Source organism: Vidua chalybeata, chromosome 9 (genome assembly GCF_026979565.1).
Source record: "Vidua chalybeata isolate OUT-0048 chromosome 9, bVidCha1 merged haplotype, whole genome shotgun sequence".
NCBI classification, from domain to species: domain Eukaryota; kingdom Metazoa; phylum Chordata; class Aves; order Passeriformes; family Viduidae; genus Vidua; species Vidua chalybeata.
The window spans coordinates 30912341-30937305 of record NC_071538.1 but is presented as its reverse complement, the minus strand read 5'-3'; the positions used below and the strand labels follow the sequence as shown (position 1 = coordinate 30937305).

Sequence of the window (24965 nt, the reverse complement as noted above, 5' to 3'; positions counted from 1 at the left end):
TGAGAAAATTCCATCATCCCATGGGGAGATGCTCTGCCCAGGGGGAGGAGCCAAGCATTCCTACCTGGATACAATCTGACCTTGGAACACCACAGCAGCCTTTGCCCACTGCATTCCCAGAGGAGCAGCTTTCTTCTCCACTGCATTCCCAGAGGAGCAGCTTTCTTCTCCACTGCATTCCCAGAGGAAGCCCAGGCCCATCTCCAGCAGCCCTGGAGCTTCAGAGGAAAACTCCACTCTTGTCCAGGATCCCTGCTCCAGCAGAAGCACAGCTGGCACTGCAGGAGGGCTGAGCCACCATGGAATGGGACTGCTGCCACCACCCTGACATACAGGGTGTTACTCCTGTTCTGACTCTGGCAATGTTGTTTTGTATTATGTCATTTTTTATTTTATTTCATTTCTTTTTTAAAATTTTCTTCCCTAATAAAGAATGTTATTCCTACTCCCATATCTTTGCCTGAGGACCCCTTAATTTCAAAGTTATAATAATTCGAAGGGAGTGGGTTTACATTTTCCATTTCAGGGGTGGCTCCTGCCTTCCTTAAGCAGACACCTGTCTTTTCAAACCAAGACACTTAGACTTAGCAAAACTGCAGCAAATGAGGACAGCTGGGCCTCCCTCCTTCTGTGAAAGGCTTATTGTTGTATGTGTTCAGCCATGGGCAGAGAAGCAGGAGATGTACAAACTGTGCTCAGTTATCAAGGAATAAATGACCAAAGGAAAGGGCAAACACAAAAAATCATAACTCACCAAGCAGAGAAACATGGTGGTGGTTGACAGCTACTCAGAGAACGAAATACTGCAGCAAACCTCAGCTTAATAATATTAGTACTTTTTGTATGAGAATGTACTCCCACCTTCTCAAGGGTTTGTTCCTATTTTCTATGTTTTACTACATGTATTATGAACATGGGAAACTATTTATTTAACAGACATTGAGATTAGTGAACAAGGAAAGCTGCATGGAGATGCAGTATTTTGCAGACAAGAAAATTCAGTGTCAAAACCTCCACAAATACTAAGGCAGAACAACTTCTACATCTCCAAACCTGGTTCTGGAGCCTGTGGAGAGTTAACTACCTCTGTTACCAGCCCACCTAGCTGCTTCTTCACTCCTCCTCCCTTCCCTCCCCACTCCAAAGCAGGATGGGAGAGGAGAACGGGAAAGGCAAAAGTGAGAAAAACTCATGAATTGATACAAAAAGAGTTTAATGACTGTAAAAAAACACCCCTAAACAATAACAACAAAACTAAACCAGAACTCCCAGCTGATGCCAAGGCAATCCCTGACCACCTCCCACTGTCAGACTGGTGCCAAGCCACGCTATGAGCAATGGCTGCTTTGGAAAACTGGTCATGTCTGCTTTTGATAGGAGTGACTTGTTTTGAAGGTGTGGCAGTAGAGGAAGTTTTTTTGTACTTGACTGATCTTTTTCCCTCCTACTGTGAAAGGAAATTTAATTTCTGAGAATTCTATTTTGTTGTTGTAGAACAAGATGATAGCCTTGCCTTTGGTTTTCGTATTGTAATGATACATAAAAAGATGGGTTTCTTAAAAATTCACAAATCAGAGAAACTGCAAATGTTTTCTTCATTTACTTGCAGCAGATTTTTTTTTTTTTATTTATGCACATCTTTGCATTAAAAACACAAGAGTGCTGACTACTGAATTTGGGGAAAAAATCAGGCTAGGGTTATTTCTTAAGAGTAGAAAATGATTGGAGCACTAACTGTAAAGTAGAGTTGTAGGGTACAGACTGGTTAAACCATAGCAGCTACAACTGAATTAATACACATACCATCTTCTAGCTCCAAGCTCAATCAAGCTCAATTCAGACTCTAAGAGTGCTCAATTGTCTAAAAAGAGCAAATGCCAACATATATGCTCACCATATAATATATACATAATGCCAATTTTATACTGACAATTATATAATTATATATATAAGTATACATATATAATATATTATATATATTTTTTTATATATATATATATATATAGCCAATTATACAATTATATACAATTAATTGCCCAATAACTTCCAGGCTGAGAAGACCTTCCATCTCCTCTAGACAGTCCAAACAGTGCTCAGTGAGAATGTTTCCCTAGGGTTGTTTTGTTGTTATCCTGTAGGTTTTTTTTTTTACTCTGTCATTTAAAGTGTACAACTAATAGGGACATTGAGATTATCCCACGTTAATACATTGTGGCAGTGCTACTTTTCATGTCTTTATCTTATTAAAAAAAAACAAAAAAAAACCACAAGCAACAGAATTGATGTCTGGTTTCTTAATGTCCTGCTAGGAACAAGACAGTGTTCTGCTGTGTCAGAATTATGCCAAAAAGTGAATGTTTTTTCTAGGGGTGAGCAAAATCAAGACAGCCAACTCGAAATTGAACGTATGTCTTTTTTGAACCTGGTTCTGAGATTCCATTTACTTCTTTCATTGCCTTCTCTCCAATCTCATTTGAAGAATTGCAACTGAAGTATGGCTCTGGTAAAGGCATTTTGCAGCACTTTAAAAGAATAAATTCCTGCTGGCATGTGATTCAGCAAAACACATGCTAAAGCCACGAAGCCATCCTCATCTGCTGGAGTTTTAAATGGATGTTTACAAACCAGGGTGCTTCACAAAATCCATGTGGGCTTTGTGCGCTACTGCTCTGACAAATGGAGAACATAACCAAATAAATGATGGAAGAGGCTTTTTTTTTTTTTCGTTTTTACTGCCTCCTTTCCATTGTGACTGAGAAGAGAAGCTGGTGTCTCCCTGTTCTCACCCCTCAGCAGCTGGGAGGCAGGAGAAATGTCAAAAGGATGGTGGCTGCTGACAAGACACGTACCTGTTGTGTGCCACAATGACTCAGCCTGGACTGCTGCAAGACAAGAACTGTGAAAAGCAAAAAAAAAAAAAAAAATACACAATTTTATACATATATCACTTATTTTTCATATTGTTATGTTTGGGTTGGAAATTAGGTAAATGGAGTTCATCCATACAAATTCTTCATGCTCTCTCTACCTCATTAACTCCATAGCCTAGGCAAATGAGAAATGCTTGTAAAATTGCTGTATTTTAAGTGCAGGCTGGAGACTGAAAATGCATGGAACAGAATGTTCAAGAAACTGTATTGTTCTTGTTCACTGTCATTAGTGGCCATGTAGTTTGATTCTTATGAGTTAATGACACATAATAACAAAGGTTATTTTCAAAACTTACTACAGATCTTTTGCTCAGCTCATTTCTGTGGGAGATAACCAGATTTATTGAGATAATGCAGCAGATGTTATTCAGGGAATGACTATCAAATGCAACCAATATCTGTAAAATAATCTATTTTCTAAATGCAAATCGCATTCTCTACAAGTTTTTCTTCACAGCACAGCCACTTTGTAAAACTCTACCTTTCTATTGTGCAATTCCTTGCCACTGCAAAGCATCAACTGAACTTCACTTGACTCCACCACCCTTCCAAACACTCATTTTTTTCTGAATGTGGGTCTTGTTCTTTTACATGTGCCTCAGAAAATTCATTGAGAGGGTCTTCTATTAATTTCAGCTCTTTTTCTGTCCTACACCATTAATTCAAATGCATTTCAGATCCGAGCTCTAGAGGAAGAAACTTTTTGTGTTAATACCTTGCCTATTCTTACTACACAGAGGTAACACAGCACCAACTGGTAGGAATTTTTCTAACTCTGTGTGTCAACACTAAGGTCACACGGGGCTAAAACCCAACAGAAGAAGCATGACTCCTTTATTTAAACACAAGCACACTAAAATTACACCTCAATTCCTCAATTCTCACACTGCTTTTAAAGTCAGTGCTTGTGGCAGAGGGGCCTCCATTCTCTGTCCATCACATCAACTACAGAAATACAGATTACACAGCTTTCATAGGACAGGCTTTCTCAGCAACTGAATACATCTTTCTTAAGAAAAACAGGCATTTGATGCACAGGAATCTCCACCACAACACTTCAACATGACTTCAAATGCATCTCCTCCTTTACCTTTTTCTCTACAAATACTTCTTGAAATTAACAGAGACTTTTGTGATTTTGTAAAGTCCAGTTAGGTGGAAGAAATACCTGAATACATCAGAGGATATTTAAAAAATGCAAACCCATATATTTCCCTGCATGGCTATTGGTCATTGAAACATGCCAAGATATGCCTGAACTCAAAAAAAAATAGTAAGAGAGTCAGTAATGTATTGCAGCACGTTGCTGTTGTCATTGTCCCATGGACTTGAAGACAACTCATTTCCTGTTGACCTTTTCAGCTTTAATGTCAAGGTTGGGAGCACTTCAAAGTGCTGATTTTCCCTCTCACACTGTATGACAGCAGACATCCTTTGCCTTATACGCCTTAAGAATTAACAAGTGCAAACCAAGCCTGTCCCAGGACAGCTGTGAAGAGAAGCTTGCAGCACTCTGCCTGGCACAGATGACTGTGAAAATTCAAGAGAATAGCCTTAAATCTTTCAAGAATAGGGGTCAGTAAGCTGGCAGGCCCTGCAGAAGTTCATGCCTCCACATCTCAGGTGCTTTTGTGTCCCTCCTAGACATATGCGTCTGGCTGTGTCTGCCGAGTTCAGCTTACAGGTCTTGCAATTAATACCTTCTGAAAGCAGTAGAGAAATACCACCTCTTCAAAGAGGTTATTCTCTCTAGGAAAATTGGTGCTTCAATGACAGCAAGAGCCTGAAAAAACCCCAGCCTTTAAGTTTGTCCCCTACTGCCAAAGGACATGGCAAGTGAATAAGGAAACTTGTTTTATATTTTTGATATTTTGGGGGAAAAAAAATATTTATCCAGTATTGGTTCATTTTCTGTAGGTGAAATGTTGGGAGATCCTAAAAATAATCTCCTCTGCAAGTGAGGAAAAACTCAGTGGGCATAATTTTATTCAAGTGAATCATATATCTGTTAATGCAAGGTGCCCACCAAGTGCTCTACCCACTCCCCCTTCCAGCTGGACAGTGGAGAGAAAATAAGATGGAAAACAACTCATAGGTTGAAATAAGGCAGTTTACTAAAACAAAAGTGAGAGGTTGTGTGCTCTCAAGCAAAGAGAAAACCTGAAGATTTTATTCTCTACTTCCCATCAGCTAGTAAGGTCTGGCTTCTTCCCGGGAAGCAGGACTCCAGCACATGGAGCTGCTGCTCTGGAAGGTAAATGCTGCAAATAACACATCCTCCTCCCCAGTTCTCCATCCCCACTTAGCTTTTGTCTCTGAGCTGATGTCACATGCTCTGGAATATCCATTTGGTCAGTCTGGGGCAGCTGGCCTAGCTGTGCCCACTCCCTGCCCCTCCATGGCAGGGAAAGTTGAGAGACAGAGCGGAGCTGTGCCAGCCCTGCCCAGCAGCAGCCAAACCTGGGGTGTTATCTGCTCCTTTCCAGCTCCCAGTGCAAAGCACAGCACTGAGGGATGCTCTGGGAGCATGAACAGACCCAGCCAGACCCACTGCACCAGTGGAGTTGAAGCATCTCCTCTGTGACCAGGTGTCCCTGATATATTCTAAATATGGCACATTGGTTTCTGTAATGAGCAACTACAGGGCTTGTTTAGATATGCAGGTCAATTTATGGGTGCAAACAGTACCTAGAAATGAAACTCATGAATATGTGAAGCATTGCTTCCCAAGCAAAATATGAATGCTGGACACAGGCAATTAAGCACTCCCTGTGTTTTCTGGATAAATATGCAAATTTGACATTCAAATCAGACTTCTAAAAAAAATTTCACCCAAGTTAAAACACTAAGAATATAAGCGGTGCAAAGTTTAAGTCTTTTTGCTCCAACTTTAATTGCTTGCCATAATTTCTGTTAAGGGCAAAGCACTTTAGTAGGTTATCATTCTGCTCCTCCCAACTGTTTCAAAAGTCAAGTGTGGTTTCCCCTGACACATCACATAGTGGATGGAATTTTTAGATGGAGAATTTACAGCAGAGTAGCATGCAGGGAATTCATTAAAGCTGGGAGAAGGAAGTCACTGCAAGAAGGTGACAGTGTTGTTTGCATAATAGGTTTGCCTGTTGCAAACCAAGACTAACTATGAACTGCCTTAATAAATTACATTTTTCGTAGTTAAGGAGAATCACTTAGCAGGTTCTGGAAGAAAGAGGACCAAAAGGTTGATCATATGAAGTAGGAAAAATAAAAGTTATGGGGTAAGCTGTTAAAATATGTTTACCAACGCAAATATACACTGCTGTTAAATGCAGATTTACAGGACAAAGGACTCTAATGACCTCTAATTCGGGGCCACAAGGCTTTTGGGAAGAGAATTCGATGTGCCACTCCTCCCTCACGTGATTCTGCTGCAGACAGGGTCCCAATCTGGATTTAGCATTTTTGGCGGTGATGTAAGTTTCTGCCTCGCTCAAGTGCAATTTGTTCTTGTTTGTAACTTCAGTACTCTGCCCTAAAATGAGATTTTATATCATAATTTAAGGCCACAGTTTATTAACACCACTGAACAAAAGGCATCGTAATCCTCTACAACCCTTTAACTCTGCTTCAGAATGATTTTAAGGGCTCAAATCAAACTGTGGTGGCAATTAGATCTTGGAGTTGACTACAGGGAAAGATCTGTGTTGTAATTCCAAAGTAACTTTTTTAACCTTGTGGTAATGGACATAATCTTTTCTGAGCAGCCTGTTCTAGTGGAATGTGGAAAGTGCCTGGAATTAGATTATCTTTAAGGTCCCTTCTCAAATGAACTATTCCATAATTCTATGATTCTATGAAGGGAATAACATTAGAATATTCTTATTAAATTTAAAGTGGAAAAGAACCAGAAGAGTTGATACTACCTGAGGAAACCAAGTTGTCCTGCTCTGTAGGTGAAAGAAGGAGGCAGAGAAGGAAAGAGAGCACAGTGAAATAAAGACCAGAGTATGTCCACTGCACCTCTGGATGCTATGAAATAGAAACTCCACCTTATTGTGAAGTGTCTGAGCCAGAGACTAATGAAGTCAATCTCTTTCATTAGGAGGGCGAGGTTGGTCAGACTCAAAATCCTCCTTGGCTGATTTAAGCTACCTTTGGTGTGAAGGAGCTGCAAAGCAAGTTCAGCCTAGGACATCACTAGAGAGAAGAAGAAACCTGAAGGAAAGAGCAGAGAGGCATTAGCATACCAGCAAATCTCTTTTTATACATTTTGTGGGTCTCTCTCTCTCACACACATGCGAGATAAAGGTCCGATGGACATTGCAGTACCAAACTCTGCCATGACGGTGCTGCTGCCCATGTGCGCCCCGGCGCCGTTGATCCATCCCAGGCACATACCACGTCTGTCCTTTGTTTTCTGCCAGATTTTATCAGTCTTAGAAAACGGACAGTACCCTTATTGAATGCCTTGAATACCAAGTCTATTTGACAGTCATTGCAGGCTTGACGTGCAGCGGTCTTTGTTAAGGAACGCACAATATTTACATAAACAGGCTGACCTTTTAAACCTCAGGAGCTGAAGGGGAGGAGATAAGGGGAGAGAAGGCGCAGAGGAACCTTTGCTACCTGTTGCTGTAAGAGAAATCATACCCTGAGGCAAAGAGACTTTTTGTTTTTATAACTGCATAAAGTATCATATATATATCTACATATTTAACATCCACTACACTTGAAATGTACACCGAGTTATTTTCTTTACAAACCGTATCATCCTTCCTTCACTCCTTTTCTTACGTCCTCACTAAAGAAAAAATCAATCAAGCCCCAAGCAGCGTAAATAATTGCTAATATCAGCTCACTCCACGATTATTTAGCATAAGAATGATTAGATATGCTGACAGGAACAAACCAATGTAATGCCAGAGGAATCTTGGGTTTCTGCGGTTTCCGACTTTTCCCCAGCAGATTCGGGGAACATAAAACTGCCAGGCTGGCAAACAGACTCGAATGCTTCACACTGGTGCTTACAGAGACAATAGAAAGAAGACAAAAAGCTTCTTAATAAAATCCCAGAAATTGCCATCTCTTTTAAAAACCGCACGCAGCACAGCAGAGAGGTGCTGGTGCAACGCTCTATATTGCCTAGCACATACATCCCATAATCTGCACGGTTCCTGCGCTCATTGATCCTGCTAAGCGTGAGGTGCACGCAGCCCTGCTACGCTGCAGGGATGCCAGAGCTCCGTGCTGGTCTGCACGCTGTTCCTGACACGGACTGCCTTCCAGTTTACTCGCGCTGAGCTCTCAGCCCGGCTGTACCCAGGGAAAAGCATTTTTATTAGCCATGAACACGTGTCTGTTCACAGCACGGGCGTAGAAGAGGGACCGGGAGGAGGTGGGGGGACATACATCAAGCTCCATAAATGCTGGCGCTGCCTCCCTCCATCCCACACACCTTCAAATTCCGCACGCATTCCGGAGCCACAATGCGAAGAAAAGGGTGATTTTTCCACCTAGCCAGGTCATTATTTCCATGCCGAGAGCCTGGAAGCATCGAGAAGCGGGGGAAATGGAGGGGCGATGCTCCGCTTACCCGGGGCAGGAGAGGGACATAGGTGATGAACAGGGGAATTTCCGCCCATCCCCTCTCCCCCGCAAACGCTCTTGGCCGCGGGGGTCGCTCCCAAAAGACGCTTCCCCGCTCAGGGATCTCCGCAGCTCTTCCGTGCCGGGGTCCGAGGGAGAGCCGGGCCGGGGAGCACGGCTGCTGAAAATATGAAATAAAAAGATGAGAAACAAAGGGCTGGCCGAGGGTGGGGGCCAGGTATGTTCTTACCCGGTCGGTATCGCCACCGTGGCTCGCTGGATTGCGGGCGCAGGAGGAGGAGGAGGAGGAGGAGGAGGAGGAGGAGGAGGAGGAGGCGGAGGAAGAGAGGCTGGTGCCGCGCCACCCGCAGCCTGTGGGCGCGCTGCCCCCGTGCCGAGCCCGGGAGCTGCCCCCGTGCCGAGCTCTGTCCCCGCCGTGCCCCGATCCCCGGGAGCTGCCCCCGTGCCGAGCTCTGTCCCCGCCGTGCCCCGGTCCCCGGGAGCTGTCCCCGTGCCGAGCCCTGTCCCCGCCGTGCCCCGGTCCCCGGGAGCTGTCCCCGTGCCGAGCCCTGTCCCCGCCGTGCCCCGATCCCCGGGAGCTGTCCCCGTGCCGAGCCCTGTCCCCGCCGTGCCCCGGTCCCCGGGAGCTGTCCCCGTGCCGAGCCCTGTCCCCGCCGTGCCCCGGCCAGGGAGCTGCCCCCGGCCCCAGCGCTCCCCCCACCTCTGTCTCGGCTCCCCGCTCCCCCTCCTCCGCTCGCCCCCGCCCCGAGGGGAGCGTCCTCCCCCCCCCCGGCCGCGGCTGCCGGGATGAGCCCCCGGCGCTCTCTGACCCTCCCGTCTGGCTCCGGCCTCCCGCTCCTCGGTGCGGTCTTGTCTGTGTTCCACCTGCGTGGGCAAAGCCCCTCTCGTCCTGCCTGCGGCTGAGATCCCACAATTTGTTATTCTTTCCTCGAGAATCGCTTCCATCACCACCAAAAAAACCCACATCTACCCCAGCGAATCCCATCCCTCTTCGCAACTCCTCTTGCTATTCGGGTTTGCTTCTCTCTCTCCTCCTCCTTCTCCCCTCCCTCTTTTCCCCCCTTTCGGGTTTGGAGCCTCTCTCTGCCCTACACACACACACAGACAGGCACGCACGGTGTAAATGGGTTGTCACACACACAGAACCGCTGCTGGTTCCCAAAGTCCCCCCACCCTGCTCAGCCTTCCTCTAGCTTGAAGCCGCAGATCATGGACTATATGCTTGGAGCCGGGATGCGTTTCATTCACAGCCGCTTCGCCTCCTGCAATTTCACCCGGTGAGTAGGTTTGATTTCGCGTTCAGGTGGCGTGCTTCCAACAGGAAGGATACTAAAAACAACAGGGAAAAATAAAAAGAAAAGATAAATTGAAAAAAAGTTTTGCTTCCCCTTGTTCCCCAACGGGCTGGCTTCACTTTCTAAACTCGAAGGAATTAGGAAACGCCAGTTTTCTGCCCACGTTCATTCCCAGCCACCGCGCTCGGCGCTGATTGCAGCGCGCACCGCAGCACCGCTTCCAGAGCCACCGTTCCACTGCTTATTCATCACATTTTATTCATGTTTCCATCAGGCATGGTGCCTGCTCCATTCCCCGGTTTAACCCTCGCAGACGGAGCGGCTCTCGTGGACGCTGTAAGGGCTCAGTGTTTCTCCCCGTGCCGGGGGAAGAGCAGGATTGCTGCCGGCTGAGGCAGCCGGGAGCGTGCCTGAGGGATGTCTGGGAACCTGCGGGGGGACATCAAGTGCAAAAGTTCATTGGTCTTCCCCATCCCCTGAAGAACTTGCACAGGACTGGGGGTGGGGAAGTATTCTCCAGAAGGGACAGGAAAGGATTTCCAGACCTCAGGTCCCGTCGCATGCGCTGGGAGGTGGCGGTGGCCAGGCTGGGGGGGCCGGGGGTGCGGGGCAGCAGCGGGGTCAGCGGCCGGGGCTTCTGTCCTGCTGCTGCCAGGGCTTCTGTCCAGCCGCTGCCGCCGCTCTCTCCTCGCCCTTTCCTCACTTGTCAATCCCACCGCGCCTGATTTTATTTATCACTATTTTCGGGCATACCTGCATTTTTCGCTGGCCAAAAATTGGCTCCTGAGGAGCGCTGGAAAACGTACGCCAACCTATACATGTACCTGAGGTAGAGGTAAATGGTAGAGGTTGGGCTCTTGAAACAAGTAGGGGCTTATTTGAAAAAAAAAAAAAAAAAAAAGAGGGAAGAACCAAGGGAAATAAACACGTTACGTTTAAAAAAAGGAAAAGTGCCTTCAGAGCGCTATTTGTGGTTAATACTTCCAGGATTTCAGTGTCTCTAATTAGCGGCAGAGGTCCTCCCACGGTCAACAGCAGAAGGCAGGGAGGAAACATTCTTTCTCTGACTGGGCTCCGTGTAACTCTGTCATTTGGGTGCAGGATAAGTGTGTGTGTGTGTGTCTGTGTGTGCGCGATCATGTCTCCAAAGCAGTACCTGCAGAGATCACCAGGAAAGTGCTAAAGGCTTGCAGGCAGGTAGAGATGCCAGGGAGAAATAACAAGATCCGAATTTATTGCCTGGTGGCATGCAGAAGACGGGAAAGACCAATTCAATGCCAGAGTGTGCTCCCCCCGTGTTCTTCCCTCCACCCTCCCTCTCCCCGCCCTACTGCCTCCCCCCTCGGCCGCCAGATTGCTCTGGAAAGGAGTAGTGAGAAAGCTCTTCAAGCGTGGGATCCAAAATCCACCCTTCCTCCAGCTCCTCTTTTCTCCCACCAGCTCGAAGCCCCCATGCCTACTTATCTCCTTCCAGCTCAGCGTCCCTCCCTGGAGACTCCAGCAAGTTTTCCCATTCCCTCTGACTTGCCCCTCTGCCCCCCCCCCCCTCCTCCTGCCCCGGACCTTTCCGTGAGACTGAGGTGATTAACCAAATCCCAGACATTTCCCCTGAATTCCCCGCCTCTGGCGCTGCTGCTGCCGGGATCCACCTGCACCAGGCTGCTCAGGAAAGTTTCCGTGCAGTCATACCCCCCCACCCTCCCTAGGTAGGGAGTGCGTTTCAAAACCTCTACCTGGTTCTAATCTTTCCACTCCCCACCCCCTAAACCCTTAGTAAAGAAAAAAACCCCAAAACAAACCAGCAAGTCCTGAGGGATTTATGTTATAGTGGGAATAGCTCAGACAGCGAGCATCGCCTTGCCGTGCTGCTTAAATGATACTGCTCTGCAGAAGAGATTTATGTGCCCATCAGCAGAATATTTCCCGGGTTTAAGAGCACTCGATTTTCCCTCTGCTGACGGGGATGGGAGACGGTAAGACACAGGATGAGGGCAGTGGAGTTGTTAGCTCACAGGCACTATGACGGATGGCAGTAAAACGGTGTCTGGGCGGCAAAAGAGACACAGGTTGGACCGGGTGGCATTTCTATACTCAGTGGAAGGCGAGGGGATGCACATCAACCCCTTTGCATACAGTCCCAAATAAATCAATGCGAGTAACGTGGGCTTAATGGGCGATTGCAACAAGCGAGAGTCAGGCGTGATAAATAGAGAAGATTCCCACTACCCTTGATTTCCAGCATTCCGCACCCCCAGCCCAGGGATGCCTCCTTCTCACACGGGGCTGAATGACTCAGAAAAAAACAGAGGAATAATGGGCAGCAGCCGGGCAGCTTTTGCTTTGCCGTAGTTGGTCCCTTTGCTTTTTGTACAATACATTGGCGGTGTGGAAATACCTCCCGAGCCCCGCGGCCCATTCCTGAGAGAATGCTCCCAAACATCTCTCTTCCCTGTATTTAGATGTCCAGGCTCCCTGCTTGCCCGTGTCTGGCTTCACTGCCAAGGATTACCTCCATCTCCCCTGAGGCTGCGTGGATTTGGGACTCCCTTTTGGCCGGGAGTTAATTTCCCAATTTCCCATACTGCCGGTGGCAGACGGACATCCAGGGAGGTGGCTCTGGCAGAGGGAACACCTTTAAGGATGCGTGTCAGCGTCCAGCCTGCCTTCTCAGCCTCCCGGGCTTAATCTGCCCCGCTCCTCTGTGTGTCCTCGGGGCAGGTCCCGGGGGAAGGGCCGGGAAGGGCCGGTGACAAGGCGGAGGTCGGGGGGAACACGCCGCCCTCCCCGGCAGCAGGAGGGGCTGCTCCGGCTCCGGGCGGAGCGAGCACCGGCAGCCGGGCGGCAGCGCCTGTCCCGGCCGCGGGACCCCCGGCTCGCCCCTCCCCAACCTCTCCCCATCCTCGGCAGCCGAGGGCAGCTCGTTTGGTGGGGGAAAGAGAAAACACCCCCCTCCAGGGAGCGGTGCGTGCCCCGCAGCCGCCAGCCCGTGCGGGCTCGGCGGGGCCGCCCGCAGCGGGAGCAGAGGCTTCACCGCAAAGGGTTAACGCAGGGCTGCAGGGTGCTCCAGGCAGGAGTCCTGTGTGCGCCTCTGAGATGCACCAGCCAATCCTGGAGACAGCAGCGTGAACTAGATGTAGCATGCTGTAAGAAGGGAGGTGAAGAAAATAGGGTGTAAACTGTCACCGCACATCGCGAGGCGGACCTGCTCCTTGGGCTACGATCTCTTAGAGACTTAGAGACCATCATGCATTTTAAAAGGTAAGGGCTTTGTTACCAACGGTCTATAGTGTGATTCACTGCCGGATTCAAGTGCATTTGCCGTGTAGCTTTCATTTAGTGATAAATTGTGTAGCACAGAGTGGGAAGAAAGTGGAATGTGGCATGATTTACTGTTCGGGAGCCGTTTTGAAAGACTAGGTCAGCTTTGAGTTGTAATGATTTCATGTAGAGATTAAGCAAGTGAATGCATGTGAAGTAAAGTGAATTCATGACTGGCAGAAAAATGTAATGTATGTGATAAGAGAAGGCTGTTCTGTTGTAGCAGTAAAATCAGTTATGGATCCATACGAAATGAAGGCTAGAGTGAGATAGACCTGATTTTGAGAAAATGTAGAGAGTAATTCAGAGACATATCTGACAAACAAGTCTGTCAGGAAAAAACCAAAAATAACTTCATTCCTAGAAAAAAAACCATGTTTATTAAATACAACATCACAAAAGAATGCTGTAAAAAGAAGTGAAGTCAGAACCTTACAGAGTCCGTATGTTCAGCGATGAGTGACTCTGACACATTAAGTGTACAGAGATAAAGCTAGAGTGGCCCTGCTAACATTTACAGGATATAAGAAATAACTTCAGAGGAGCAATCTGTTTAGATATCAGAGTTCACAGACTGCTGTCATTGCTCAACTCCATCCCTACAAGGAGTTACTCATTTTAAATAGGTGCTCTATCAGCTTTACCACAAGACCAGCTTTGGGAATAGAAACATTTCACTGGATCTGTTCTTCTCTGTATCTAAGCATAGCAACAGACCCTTGGTCTCAGATGCTGTTGCAGTGCTAATCAGCAGAGTTCCATCCAGAAACTACCTACAAATTCTTGCCTCCAAGCATTTTTCTCTCTAAGATGTGTATAATTTAAGCAGGGGAGGAATAAAAAAAAAGATCTGTGATATTTTCTGTAAGCTGATCCACCTCCAGTGAGAGCAAACCTCCCCAACAGATGCTGAGTTCACTGGAGTCGTGTTTGGGGTGCTTCTTCATGAAATGCTGAAACGCTGTGAGTGAAAACGATAACTAAGAAACATGAAAACAAGCAGCTGAATGTCTTTACAGTGCTCAGTGCAGAAGGCAGCATGTGAACAACAAGCCAACAAAACAACTTGAGAATCTTCAAGTGATGCAATCCTCCCATCTTATCCTTTCCTATTTTTTCTACTACTCTCTGAATGCCTTTGTGAAGAATTAATTACAGAAGTCAATTCATTGTTTACACCAACGTGTCCAAAAATTTACTTTTTAGTCACATAGAGCAGTGACTTGTCACTCCTCTCAGTCCCAGACAATGGGACTTAAATATTTTTCCTTCATTTGTATTAATTCAAAATCATGTCTGATTGTGATCAGTCTAAGTCATTTCTTGCTTGAGATGCAACAGCCGCTGAAAACAAAAGGAAGATCTTTTTACCAGCAAGCTTGCTTCTTCAGCAGTTTTTGAAAACCTAAATGGAAAATTGGATGATCAAACTACTTACCTAAGTTATCCTTAGAAGAAAAAGAGTGGTGGAAGGTATTAGGTGATAGTTTCTGGAAACATTATTTTCTAGCTCTCAGGCATACCTAGTGCAGCTCTTTCTTAATCCTCCCAAGCTTCACCTCTCCTCAAAACCAGAAGTAGACATTTTTTTACTCTCCTGAAACACAAGTAATCTCATATGGGAGCAAAATCAGCAGAAATACACTTTGACAAACAGAGCCCAAGTGCTCTTTGAGAAAGGTTGCACTGAAGCCACTGTCCTGTTAGAGTTGCAGGTAGCAGACTACAGCCACTCATTTCATGGGGAAGTAATCCAACTTCTTCCTGATCTCATCCCATATCAGCATAAGAAAATATCTTTAAAAAATAAATTTCCAACTACATACTCAAATTCCAACTACTCTTCATATCATTGTTTTCCTTTTGCTCAATATATGTGTGTTCAGTGAGGGCCTGATCTTGGACAATCCCTATTAACTTCAATAAAAACAAAATCGATTTCCAAACCAATATTTTGGAACCCAAATGAACTTCAGATTTAGAAGGGAAAAAAGTGAGCATCATGAAGTTACATGCTGTGTACTGAGCAGTGGGAGGCTCTGCACCTCTTGATGTAAATAGCATTAAAATACTAAAGAACTAAGAATTTGTGACTTGGTCTAGGCCTCAGTATTTTTCATCATTGATAAATCCACATTTTTCTGTATGAAGTTGAAGAAGCCCCACTGAGCTGCAGGTAATCAGCACCTTGTGACTGGGGTCATCACCCTGCTGAAAAGTGTAGTGTGAATAAATTTGGTCTTCTAGCTTTGAAGTTACCAATTAATATGTACCAGAGTATTTGTGCGCCTACACAAATATGGTTTATACATGGATATAAATATGCATGATATGCACTACACATCCCTCCACACCCATGGCCTGTATAATCACTTTTTTGCCTTGGCTCAGACCATGGGAATGATTATTTAGCTCAGTCTGTTTCCTATCTCCCACTGAAAGTTTTCACCTGCTCTGTGTGCCACAAAAAAAGGCGCTGAGGAGAGGGAAGAAGGACACTCTGCCACCTCAGAGCTTTTCAACTTTAACTAATGAGCCTCTCACAAAGGCCACAGATTTTGTTCCACCTTCAGAAGAAGATTGACCGAGCAATATATATTGTTAGCTAAATTAACACTATTAAACTGTAGTGGTTCCTCTTATAATGAGGTAAGAGCGTAAGGCTCGTGTGTCAGATACCTTTATTATAACAGTTACATTAATGGGGAAAAATTCTGCTGATTTGCAGTAACACCTTCATTGCCACATCCACCAGCACTGATTAATGAGAAAAGTGGTTTGTAAGGCACTCATTAAACATTGGGAAGTAAAGGATGTAAATCTGGGGAGTCAGAGCACTGCTCTATACCCTTAATCACATGTTATTCATGACTCCTGAGGTTTCTGTAGGGCTAATTTAGCTCTTTCAGTACTTATAAATCTACTGGAAATAACAAAAACACCTGGTTAGCTGAACATGGATGACCACACTGGAATCAAATTGGATTATTAAAAATCCATTATAAATGTTACTTCTTAGTATTTTCTTTTTTTCCTTTATTTGAAATCTGTTTCTGAGGAGGTTACCATCACTGGTGAAAAACACTGAATGCTGAAAAACAGTATCAAGGATGGAGGTGGCAGCCCAAGTGTATATTTTTATTTCACCTAAAACATTATTGATCCCTATTCATTAACAACTTGTTGGACAGAGAGAGCACATATATGTTACAACAATTTTAATATTGAATAATTCTATATGATTTGTACTTAACGTGCCGCCCTAAAGGTTAAAACTGCTGTAGATTAGGGCAGAGATGATACCCACCTCTTTTTCTCCAGAACGCATAGCTGCTCAGCATTTCTTGGATTAATGCCCTTATTCCTTTAGGTCTGTACCAACATTTCTAAGGAAGATGCTTGTTTAGGTAAATTAGCACTGTCTATGCAGGTCAAGACTCATCCTGCTGCCAGTCTCTGGAGACTGTGGATTTATTTCACAGAAAGCCATTAGTTGGTGATGTTCTCTTTTTAAGTCACTGCTCCTGTGGGATGTGAATCTGACTCATTGGCTTAAAAAGTAAAAGCTTTAGTAACTACCTAAGTACCCTTTAAGCTCTCTGTTAGCTTGAGTTTATTAGATTGATTCACATTAGTTGAAGACACTGTAGTACCTTTTTTTTTAAAAAATACTCTTATTTATAAACCAGCTTAACTTCTTCATGCTTGCTTGTCTTGTCCAGGCAAAATCTAGAACATTTTCTCTGTCTTTCTGGAAAAAATAAAGAAAACTGATGATCCTCATACTCAGAGAGACTGAAGTGATCTGTAATTCCTTGTAAACAGACATGTGTCTCTCATAGGTACTACTGAAAGTTTAAAGCTCCTCAACATTAGCTTAACAAATTTCTACTAAATAAGAATGTTTTTCTATGCGCTACAAGAAGAAAGAGTGACAATTTTGTACTTAGGCAGTTTCAGACTGGGTCATATCTAAATTAAAACAGTAGAGAGATTGCAATTCCTGATGCAAACTCAGACTTCCACTCCTTGTAGCATGATGTTCATAAGAAAGACATCTTTTAGCAGACAGATTTTTTTTCTCTCTCTAATTTTGCAATTTCTTCTAATCTTGTCAAAAATCAAGTCTTGCAAGGCAGCTTTGGTGCTAGATTTATGTGAGATAGCAGGCTGCCCAGTACACGTAACATAATTATTACTTGTACAATCAAGCTTTATCCATCTTGAGCTGCAATTAGCCACAGACTGGTTTGCTGGAGCTTGAATCTTTGCTCAGTCAGCCATAAAGTCCCTACTCTTGCTATAAAAAATTAATAGCTGTAACATGAACATTTAAGAGGATCTGGCTACTGCCCATGCACTGGCTACAGGCTTGGAATGCTGCAGCAAAGGGACTGTGGAAAAATCCTGCAACAGTTTTGAGCAGGATCAGCTCTAGAAAAATGGTCCCTTGAAGCTTCTACGAGTCCTGCCTTGGGAGCTGGCACAACAAGTGGTGTAAGTTTCTTGGTTTTTCCTGTTAGAATGAATAGGTTGAAGATGAGGAACCTGAAAGGAGTTTTAACCATCCATTTATATCAGCTGAACACCATGTATGCCATCTGTGAAATCAGCTGTAAAATATGCTGTGAGATCTGGAGCATTTTTATCTGATAGACATAATAAAAGGGCAAAATAAATACATTATCACTCTATTAGATATCACTGTTAAGAAATAAAGTATATAAAATAATCCATTCTTCTTGCAAGGCATCCAGAGAAGTGCATTGAAAGAAAAATTTCATGCCATTAGATCTTTATGGATGTTATTCTTAACTACTGGTCTGAGTTGTAACTACTAATTTTTACATGGAGAATAAAATCAAGAAGAGTGTAAATCCTTGACCAGATACAGCCTTAGCTAAAATTAGAGGGCTCTGTCCCATGCCTGAGTCAGAGCCTCTAAACTGAGAAAACCATTCTCAGAAATAAAAGAACCTCCACCCACATTATTTGTGGATTAGGTCAGGTGATATCTGAGGGGATGGAAGTACATGGAACTAGGCTGTATTTTGTAAATATGTCCCCACTGCAATCAGTACAGTACACTGCTATTTTGGCTCTCCTCTTAAGTCCAGAGAACAGCTTTACACCATTATTTTTTCCCTTCATTATTGTGCTAACAGTATTACCACTCCAATAACTTCAAATAAACTTTTATTTTTGCCTGAGACTGACAAATCCTTTCCTCTCCATCCTTTTGCTGAGCATTTCTTGTAAAATCTTCAGAAATTTTAAGCAGCAACAAAAATAGTCAGCCACTCTGTTTGTGGAAAAATCAACTTCCTTTTTATTTTATAACATTTTTGCCATCCAATAATTTGAAAGCATTCTATAAGCATTGATTGTTTAGGCTTCGTAATAGAAACTGTCATTAAAGAAGGTTAAGAGAGTTGGCAAGGCTTGTAGAGCACAAAGTTGTACTCAGGTAACTCAGCTCCAAGTACTCTCCTTCCTCTCTGTAACCTGAATCTTCTTCAGTTCAACAATCTGTTGGTGAGCAAAGTTTCCTCCCACTCCATCCCATTTTAGCCCTTCTGTACTACTAATCAGTTATATTTGGATTTGTCCTCAGGCTTGAAAGCCTCTGGAAGCAAAGCTTTAGTGTACAGTGTGTAAATAGCTGTTTCCTCCTGTTCTAGATGGTTGCAGCTGTAAGAGCCCTGGGTTTAAAAACTAGTACAAGGATGGATCAAAAGAGGAAAGGGCTGTTTGTTACTCCAGAATGGTTCACTGGATACAGCTAATTTACATGTGTCTCAGTCTCTTTGTATCCTACTGACACTTAGCTGTCAAATTTGGTCAGAAAACTTGTCTGGGGACTAAGAGTTATGAGTGAAAAGGAGAAATGCTGCTGGAACTTGTATGCCATGATTTTCAATGATCATTTATTACTTAATTTCAGGGGGTAGTCTCAGATCCTGAGAACCAGCTCAATTGCCATTAAAACACACCCAATGAGATTATCGGAGTGGAGAATGCTGGATGATTAGAAGTTAAGCATTCAGTTTAAAAAAAAAAATCCAAACTGGAATGAAGGCTTCTAAATATATGTCTCCTGTTGGGATTTTCTTCAAACTTGAAAGCTCCAGTATGCAAAATTTTATGTCACAGCAATTCATATCAGTCTATGCCTGAGGAAATGCTGGACCAGAACCTCTCCCAAAGCTGTTACTTTTCTGTAGAGCCACTCCCAAACTTATTCCAAGAGAGCTTGTTCTATTTCCCTTCTAACACTTTTCCTACCATCAGATGCTTTATCCAAAAATTTTTGGACAGTTTGGGAGAATATTTAGCATAACTGGTATAATGGAAGAGTGACTTAAGACTGGAATGTCACGCAGAGTTTTCATGCAGAGAGATTTTGCACATAGGATAGTCCGCGTGCGCTTGTGGACTTGCAAAGATTAAGGTTTCATCCCTTCAGACTTCAACCCCTTTCAGACTTTTATGATTGCAAAAGTGCAGTCATCCAGCCTGGAGCAGACTTCAAGCTTGAAGCAGCGGGTTTTCTGTGTCTTCTTGGCATCCTGGGTGTTGGTCAGAAACCCAGGGCTTCCAGAAATCAGCTTCATTTTAGCTCCTTGTGTGACTGGTACCTGTTGTCTATCAAGAATTTAGGTGCTAGCCCCCATTTAAAGATGAGGGACCGGGACACAATGAGGACTTGAGTGGATTTTACAAGATCACATAGTAAAAGGAAAATGGAGAATGGCTTTAAACTGAAAGAGAGTAGATTTAGGATTTAGATTGGACATTGAGAAGAAATCCTTCCCTGTGAGGGTGGCAAAGGGTGCCCAGAGAAGCTGTGGCTGCTCCTGGATCCCTGGAAGTGTCCAGGGCCAGGTTGGATGGGGCTTGGAGCAGCCTGGGCTGGTGGAAGGTGTCCCTGCCCATGGCAGGGGTGGCACTGGATGGTCTTTAAGGCTCCTTCCAACTCAAATCATTCTGTGGCTCAATGATTTCTCCCTTTTAGTTATTCACCTACACAATCCCACCAGCTCCACACAAGCTGGGACTGGAGGTCGAGGAGCCCCTGGTCAGCCCGAGGTGGGTGGAGGACCCAGATAAGGCTGGTCAAGGCTATTGAGGCCTTTTTGTGCTCTCAGAGCCTTGACAGGTAATATCTTCCCCTCAACAATCTCCTTGTAGAAACAGATTCACTCATTAAGGCAGAAAGACTGCAATGGCATTTTGGGGTTGCTGCTTTACATCATCAGCTAAACCACATAAGGATCCATTTGCACAGGAGGATGAACTTAGATTAACAGATTTAAACAGTGCCTGAGGGAATTTATACATCATGATTTGGGCAGCAAAGGAAAAAAATCAGGTCTTTTACAAATATCAGACACTGAAGCAATTTCCTCGGTACGCCTGACAGCCCGCAGATACTTCATGGGCTGAGGAGGCTGCCACTTGCTGCACTGGGAAGTGACAGAAAGCACATGGGGACATCAGCTGAAGGCTCACAGGCACTTGCAGGAGTGAAATTCTGCAGGGACAGAGCAAATACCAAGTCATGCTCTGTGGACAAGGACTGTAACACTCAGCAACCAGCCCTCACATTCCGGACAGACCCGAGCAGCTGCAGGGGTTGGGCTGACATAAATTCTCTCTTTCCGTGGATGCATTTTATGTTTTCTCCTTTTCTCTGAAGGCAGGGAAGAGGAAAAAAATAGCAGGATTGTTTAAAAAAAGAAGAAGAAAATCAGACATCTTATTTGTTCTTTATTTCAGCTGTTGGGGACATAGTTACAGGGATCTTGTCCTTGAGAGGGGAGAAGAAAGCTAAAATCTGGCAGTGGATGAAGCTCTGTTTGAATAAGGGAAACATGCTGATTTAGGGTGCCTGAAGTAAAAACTGCTACCAGGAACTGATATGAAGACTTATTCTTAAGCTTGGAATGTAAAACTCTCCTAAGCTTGTTAGACATAGATTTAATTTCTCCTTTCAGATTTTTTTCCAGATGATTGTAGCTCAGAATGAACACCAGAGAACAAGCAAATTCAATCTCCCTCTAGAAAACCATGTTGACAAATATGACTTGTCTACCTAGGTGACTTCTAATTTTTCTGTAGTGTCACATGCTGTCCCCTGCAGCTCATGAGGTCAGATCTGATGGCAGGGAGGCCTCACCATCTTCTACCCTGGTCCTTCTGAGCAACCTGGGCCACTTGGCATTGGAAGGAGCTGAGCTTTGAGATGCCTTCCAACCCAAAGCACTGTGACTCTGTGATTCAGTGACTCCAATGCCCCAAAAGCCTGCTCTCTTTCTTTGTTCTGGGTCTCTTGCTCCTGCCCCAGACATCTGGGGGGACTTCAAACAGAGCCCATCTCTGTCCAACAGCTGACTATGACCACAGGACCGAGCAGCCCACCTCAGTTCACAAATCCTTTTGCTGTCCTTCAGGAAATTCAGCTTGGGAGATGTTTTTTCTGTGGATTTGAGTACCTTCCTTTGGACAACAGAACCTGTGTGGTGGCTAAGCCCAGAGCAGAGCACAACTGAGATACTTTTTGCTCTCCTCTCTGGCTGATACTGATGGCAGCACTTTCTGCTCTTTTCTCCCACAGCACACCATCAGTTTCAGGGCTGTTTCATTTACACTGGGCTGTGTGAGAATTCCAGGGACAGGTGCCTCCTTGGGTCTCATTCACTTAAAACTATTAACATGAGAAAAATGGCTTCTTGAAAAAAGAATAAGAATCTCTGATGATAACACAGTAGGTCCTGTGGTGCTTTGCAAAGGTGGGCAATGTGATCATCAGACTTCAGACAGGGAAGTGAAAGCAGAGACACATGAAGTGATAAACCCAAGGACTTACAGCAGATAAGAGCAATCTCTGAGACACAGACTACTGCTTTATTCTTTATGCAAAATGTCTTTCCATTTTTCTGTGTCAAAATATCTTTGAAAAAAAAAATGGTCTGGACTTATCTTGGCTTCTCTGAGCTTCACTGTTTCCCATCCAGCTGCAGTAAATAAAATGTTTCTTCTTGCCATTGATTCAAAGTTGTAGCATTCCTGAGAATTTTGTGTAATACCTAGAAAACAAAAGGTTTGCTCCGTTCCTGTTTTCCATGATGTGCAATCTAAAAGAAATATGAAGAGTACTCTGCTACACCAGGTATTGCACTTGATCAAAAGCAGTAACTTTGAAATCCCTAAGGCTTGTAAGTAATGGAGGGATAGAGTACCAAAACCTTCATAAATGGTAAAATTATGACCTTGCTGAAATCCAGCTGCCTACAAACAGAATTGAATGTATTACCCTCCATCTGTTATAATATTTTTTCTTTGTTTGTTTATTTTTAAAGGATATATAAGTAGTATCTAATATTTTGATTAGTTCAAGGAAAGTCAAGCTTTGTGTTTTGCATAAAAAAGCACCATCTTAGATATGTTAATTTTCTAAATGTTATAGAAAGTTATTTTTTACTTTCCTTTGAAAGGACATATCAGAGAAAAACAGTCTTAAATTTTTATTTCATCATCATGGGAAGTTACAGCCAGGAGAATCCCACTTTGTCACAGAGGATTCTCAATTTTCCATGGATATATCCATGGGATATATCAGCATTTTCTTGGAGCTCAAGTGAACATAAAAACCAAAGGGCTTCAGAGAGACCCTGGTCTTCTGCATTTCCACTGAGAGAAGGGGATCTCTGTGGGATCTCAGACCAAGGTCTCAGATACATCTCTCAGATTCCAGGGTAGAGAGAAATATTAAAAAAAAAAAAACCCAAATCTGATCTTATAAAAAATGTCCATACATTTATACAACTATTTTATTTTGATCCTTGAGAACTGCAGGTAGATGTGGTCCAAAAAAGTAACTGGTGATGCCTAACATCAACTTTATTGACTCTTACATAAAAGGCTGCTCCACTAGTGAATCAGTAATGACCAATTTAGTAGCTATATCTCTACTGTAAATTAACACATATGTATTATATTTGACTCTCACCTCTTGGGAAATAAAAGGTTACATGCACTGAGGTAACAATAGATTACTATTTTTTTTTCCCCTGAGAAATTTTTTCCACAATTTCCATTTTAGAAAGGATTTAAACTTACTGATTTTTTCTTTTCTTGAGCATTGATGTGCCCACATCTGGGCTGGCTCTATATTATTCTGTGTATCTTAGTATACATGGTTCATTAATTAATGTTCTGTAAGCAAGAAAACTTAACCTACAAATCAAGCAGACACTTCAATCTCCACTATTTTAGCTTAGTGTCTTAGTAAGTTCATAAAATACCATATGTAATTATATACAATTTTAATCTTTAAAAAAAAAACCTGAAAAAGAAAGACTGAATTTGGTGGGGCTTGCCCTACAATATGGTGACAACAAAATGACCACAGATGTCCTGTTCTCACAGCTGAAGCTTGATGAAATTTATCCCAGTGGCCAAAATGTTTGCATAGCACTTGCCAGCTCTACATCCTCACACGATGTAAATACATGGATTTTGCCAGTCTCCAGAACCTTTACATGTTCAAGAGAATTAGGACTTAGTTGTGGTATTCCCAGAAGATGCTGAGTCAAATTCCTGCTGCACTAATGCTAATGCCAGTGAGGAGACAATAGATTTCTAACAAAGAAGAATTTAGCCTGTTTTGCTTCTTGAACTCACCTTAACCTCAGAATTTAGAAGAAGGACCAAAAGCTTAGCAGAATTTACAAGTGGTAGGTAGGTGAAACCACAGGGATAACAGAAAATAAATGTGCAGAGCATCAATACCTAAGAATTGTCCTTTAAGCCAGCACTTCAAAGAGACTGCTGTTGACAGTTTCTATCACAGAATAAATATTGCATTATTTGCTCTCTGTATAATGTCTTCTCTACTTGAAAATGTACCAGCTCTGTTACTTAACAGGTGTTTTATTTGCCATGGCCCACCCTTTATCTACCACAAATTTAATACAGATTGTTCTTCCCTGGAGTTCTATGATGGCTTTGTAACTGCAAACTTCGTATGTTCCATATGCCTGTAACAGTCTTCAGAAATTTTTTTCAGGGCATTTGGATTAATTAGAGAATTTGAATATTCAAAATTTTAAGATATTTCTGATGCTGTAAGCTTTGCAAAAATCCTTTGGCTAGAATTTTCTAAATTATCTTGTAGTAGGAAACACACATTTAGATCCCTCTAACAGATTAACCTCTCCCTTAGCAGTCATTTTTTCAGGCTTCTGTTCCTTGTTTGTTAAAGTCTCCTTCTCAGGGGTGTTATGAGGATTAATGCAATGCAGAATGATTTTACAATGACTGGACAACAGACACAAGTGCATAAATACCAGTTACAAAAGCACACATGATTTTTCTCTCCGTATTTCTCTCCTGTATATTTATGCTCCTTTGGAATATACCTCCATAGATCTTTAAAACAAGGAGATCTTTAAAACAGGATCATTTTCTTCTCTACCCATGCAGGTTCTCTGCAAGTGTTTTGCCAGTGGTTAATTTATGACACACCATGAAGTGTAGCATTAAGCCAAAAATAAACTCCTGGCTCTTCCGCTATTGCTTTCCAAGTACTTGTTTAGTCTGGTTTTAGGAAGATGCTCCATATACACAGTGACTCATTTTCCAATCCTAATATTATCATTTTGAATTCAAAAGGGACTAAATTAGTCATCATTCCAGTTTAACAGCCGGAAACACTTTAGTGCTAATAAATAACTGTAAAAGTAAACTCCTATCTCTTCTCATTTAATCAAGTATGTGAATTTTTCAATAGAAAAGTTAGAAATTTTTATACAGCAGTAGGTATAAAAATTGA

At 43.5% G+C, this 24965-nt stretch overlaps 1 protein-coding gene across 3 annotated transcripts in view; it reads left to right on the top strand.

The window, feature by feature from the left end:
* Positions 1–9626: 9626 nt before the first annotated feature.
* The window catches only part of BRINP3 (BMP/retinoic acid inducible neural specific 3), a 200321-nt gene continuing 184982 nt past the window's right edge, over positions 9627–24965 (top strand). For 2 of the 3 annotated variants that reach the window (XM_053951027.1, XM_053951025.1), the window contains exon 1: positions 9627–9793. In XM_053951027.1, coding sequence (XP_053807002.1) covers positions 9726–9793 — 68 coding nt within the window. In that variant the 5' untranslated portion in view covers positions 9627–9725. Of the gene's footprint in view, positions 9794–12988; positions 13070–24965 lie in introns of those variants that run through there. The other variant, XM_053951026.1, reaches the window with a different exon arrangement.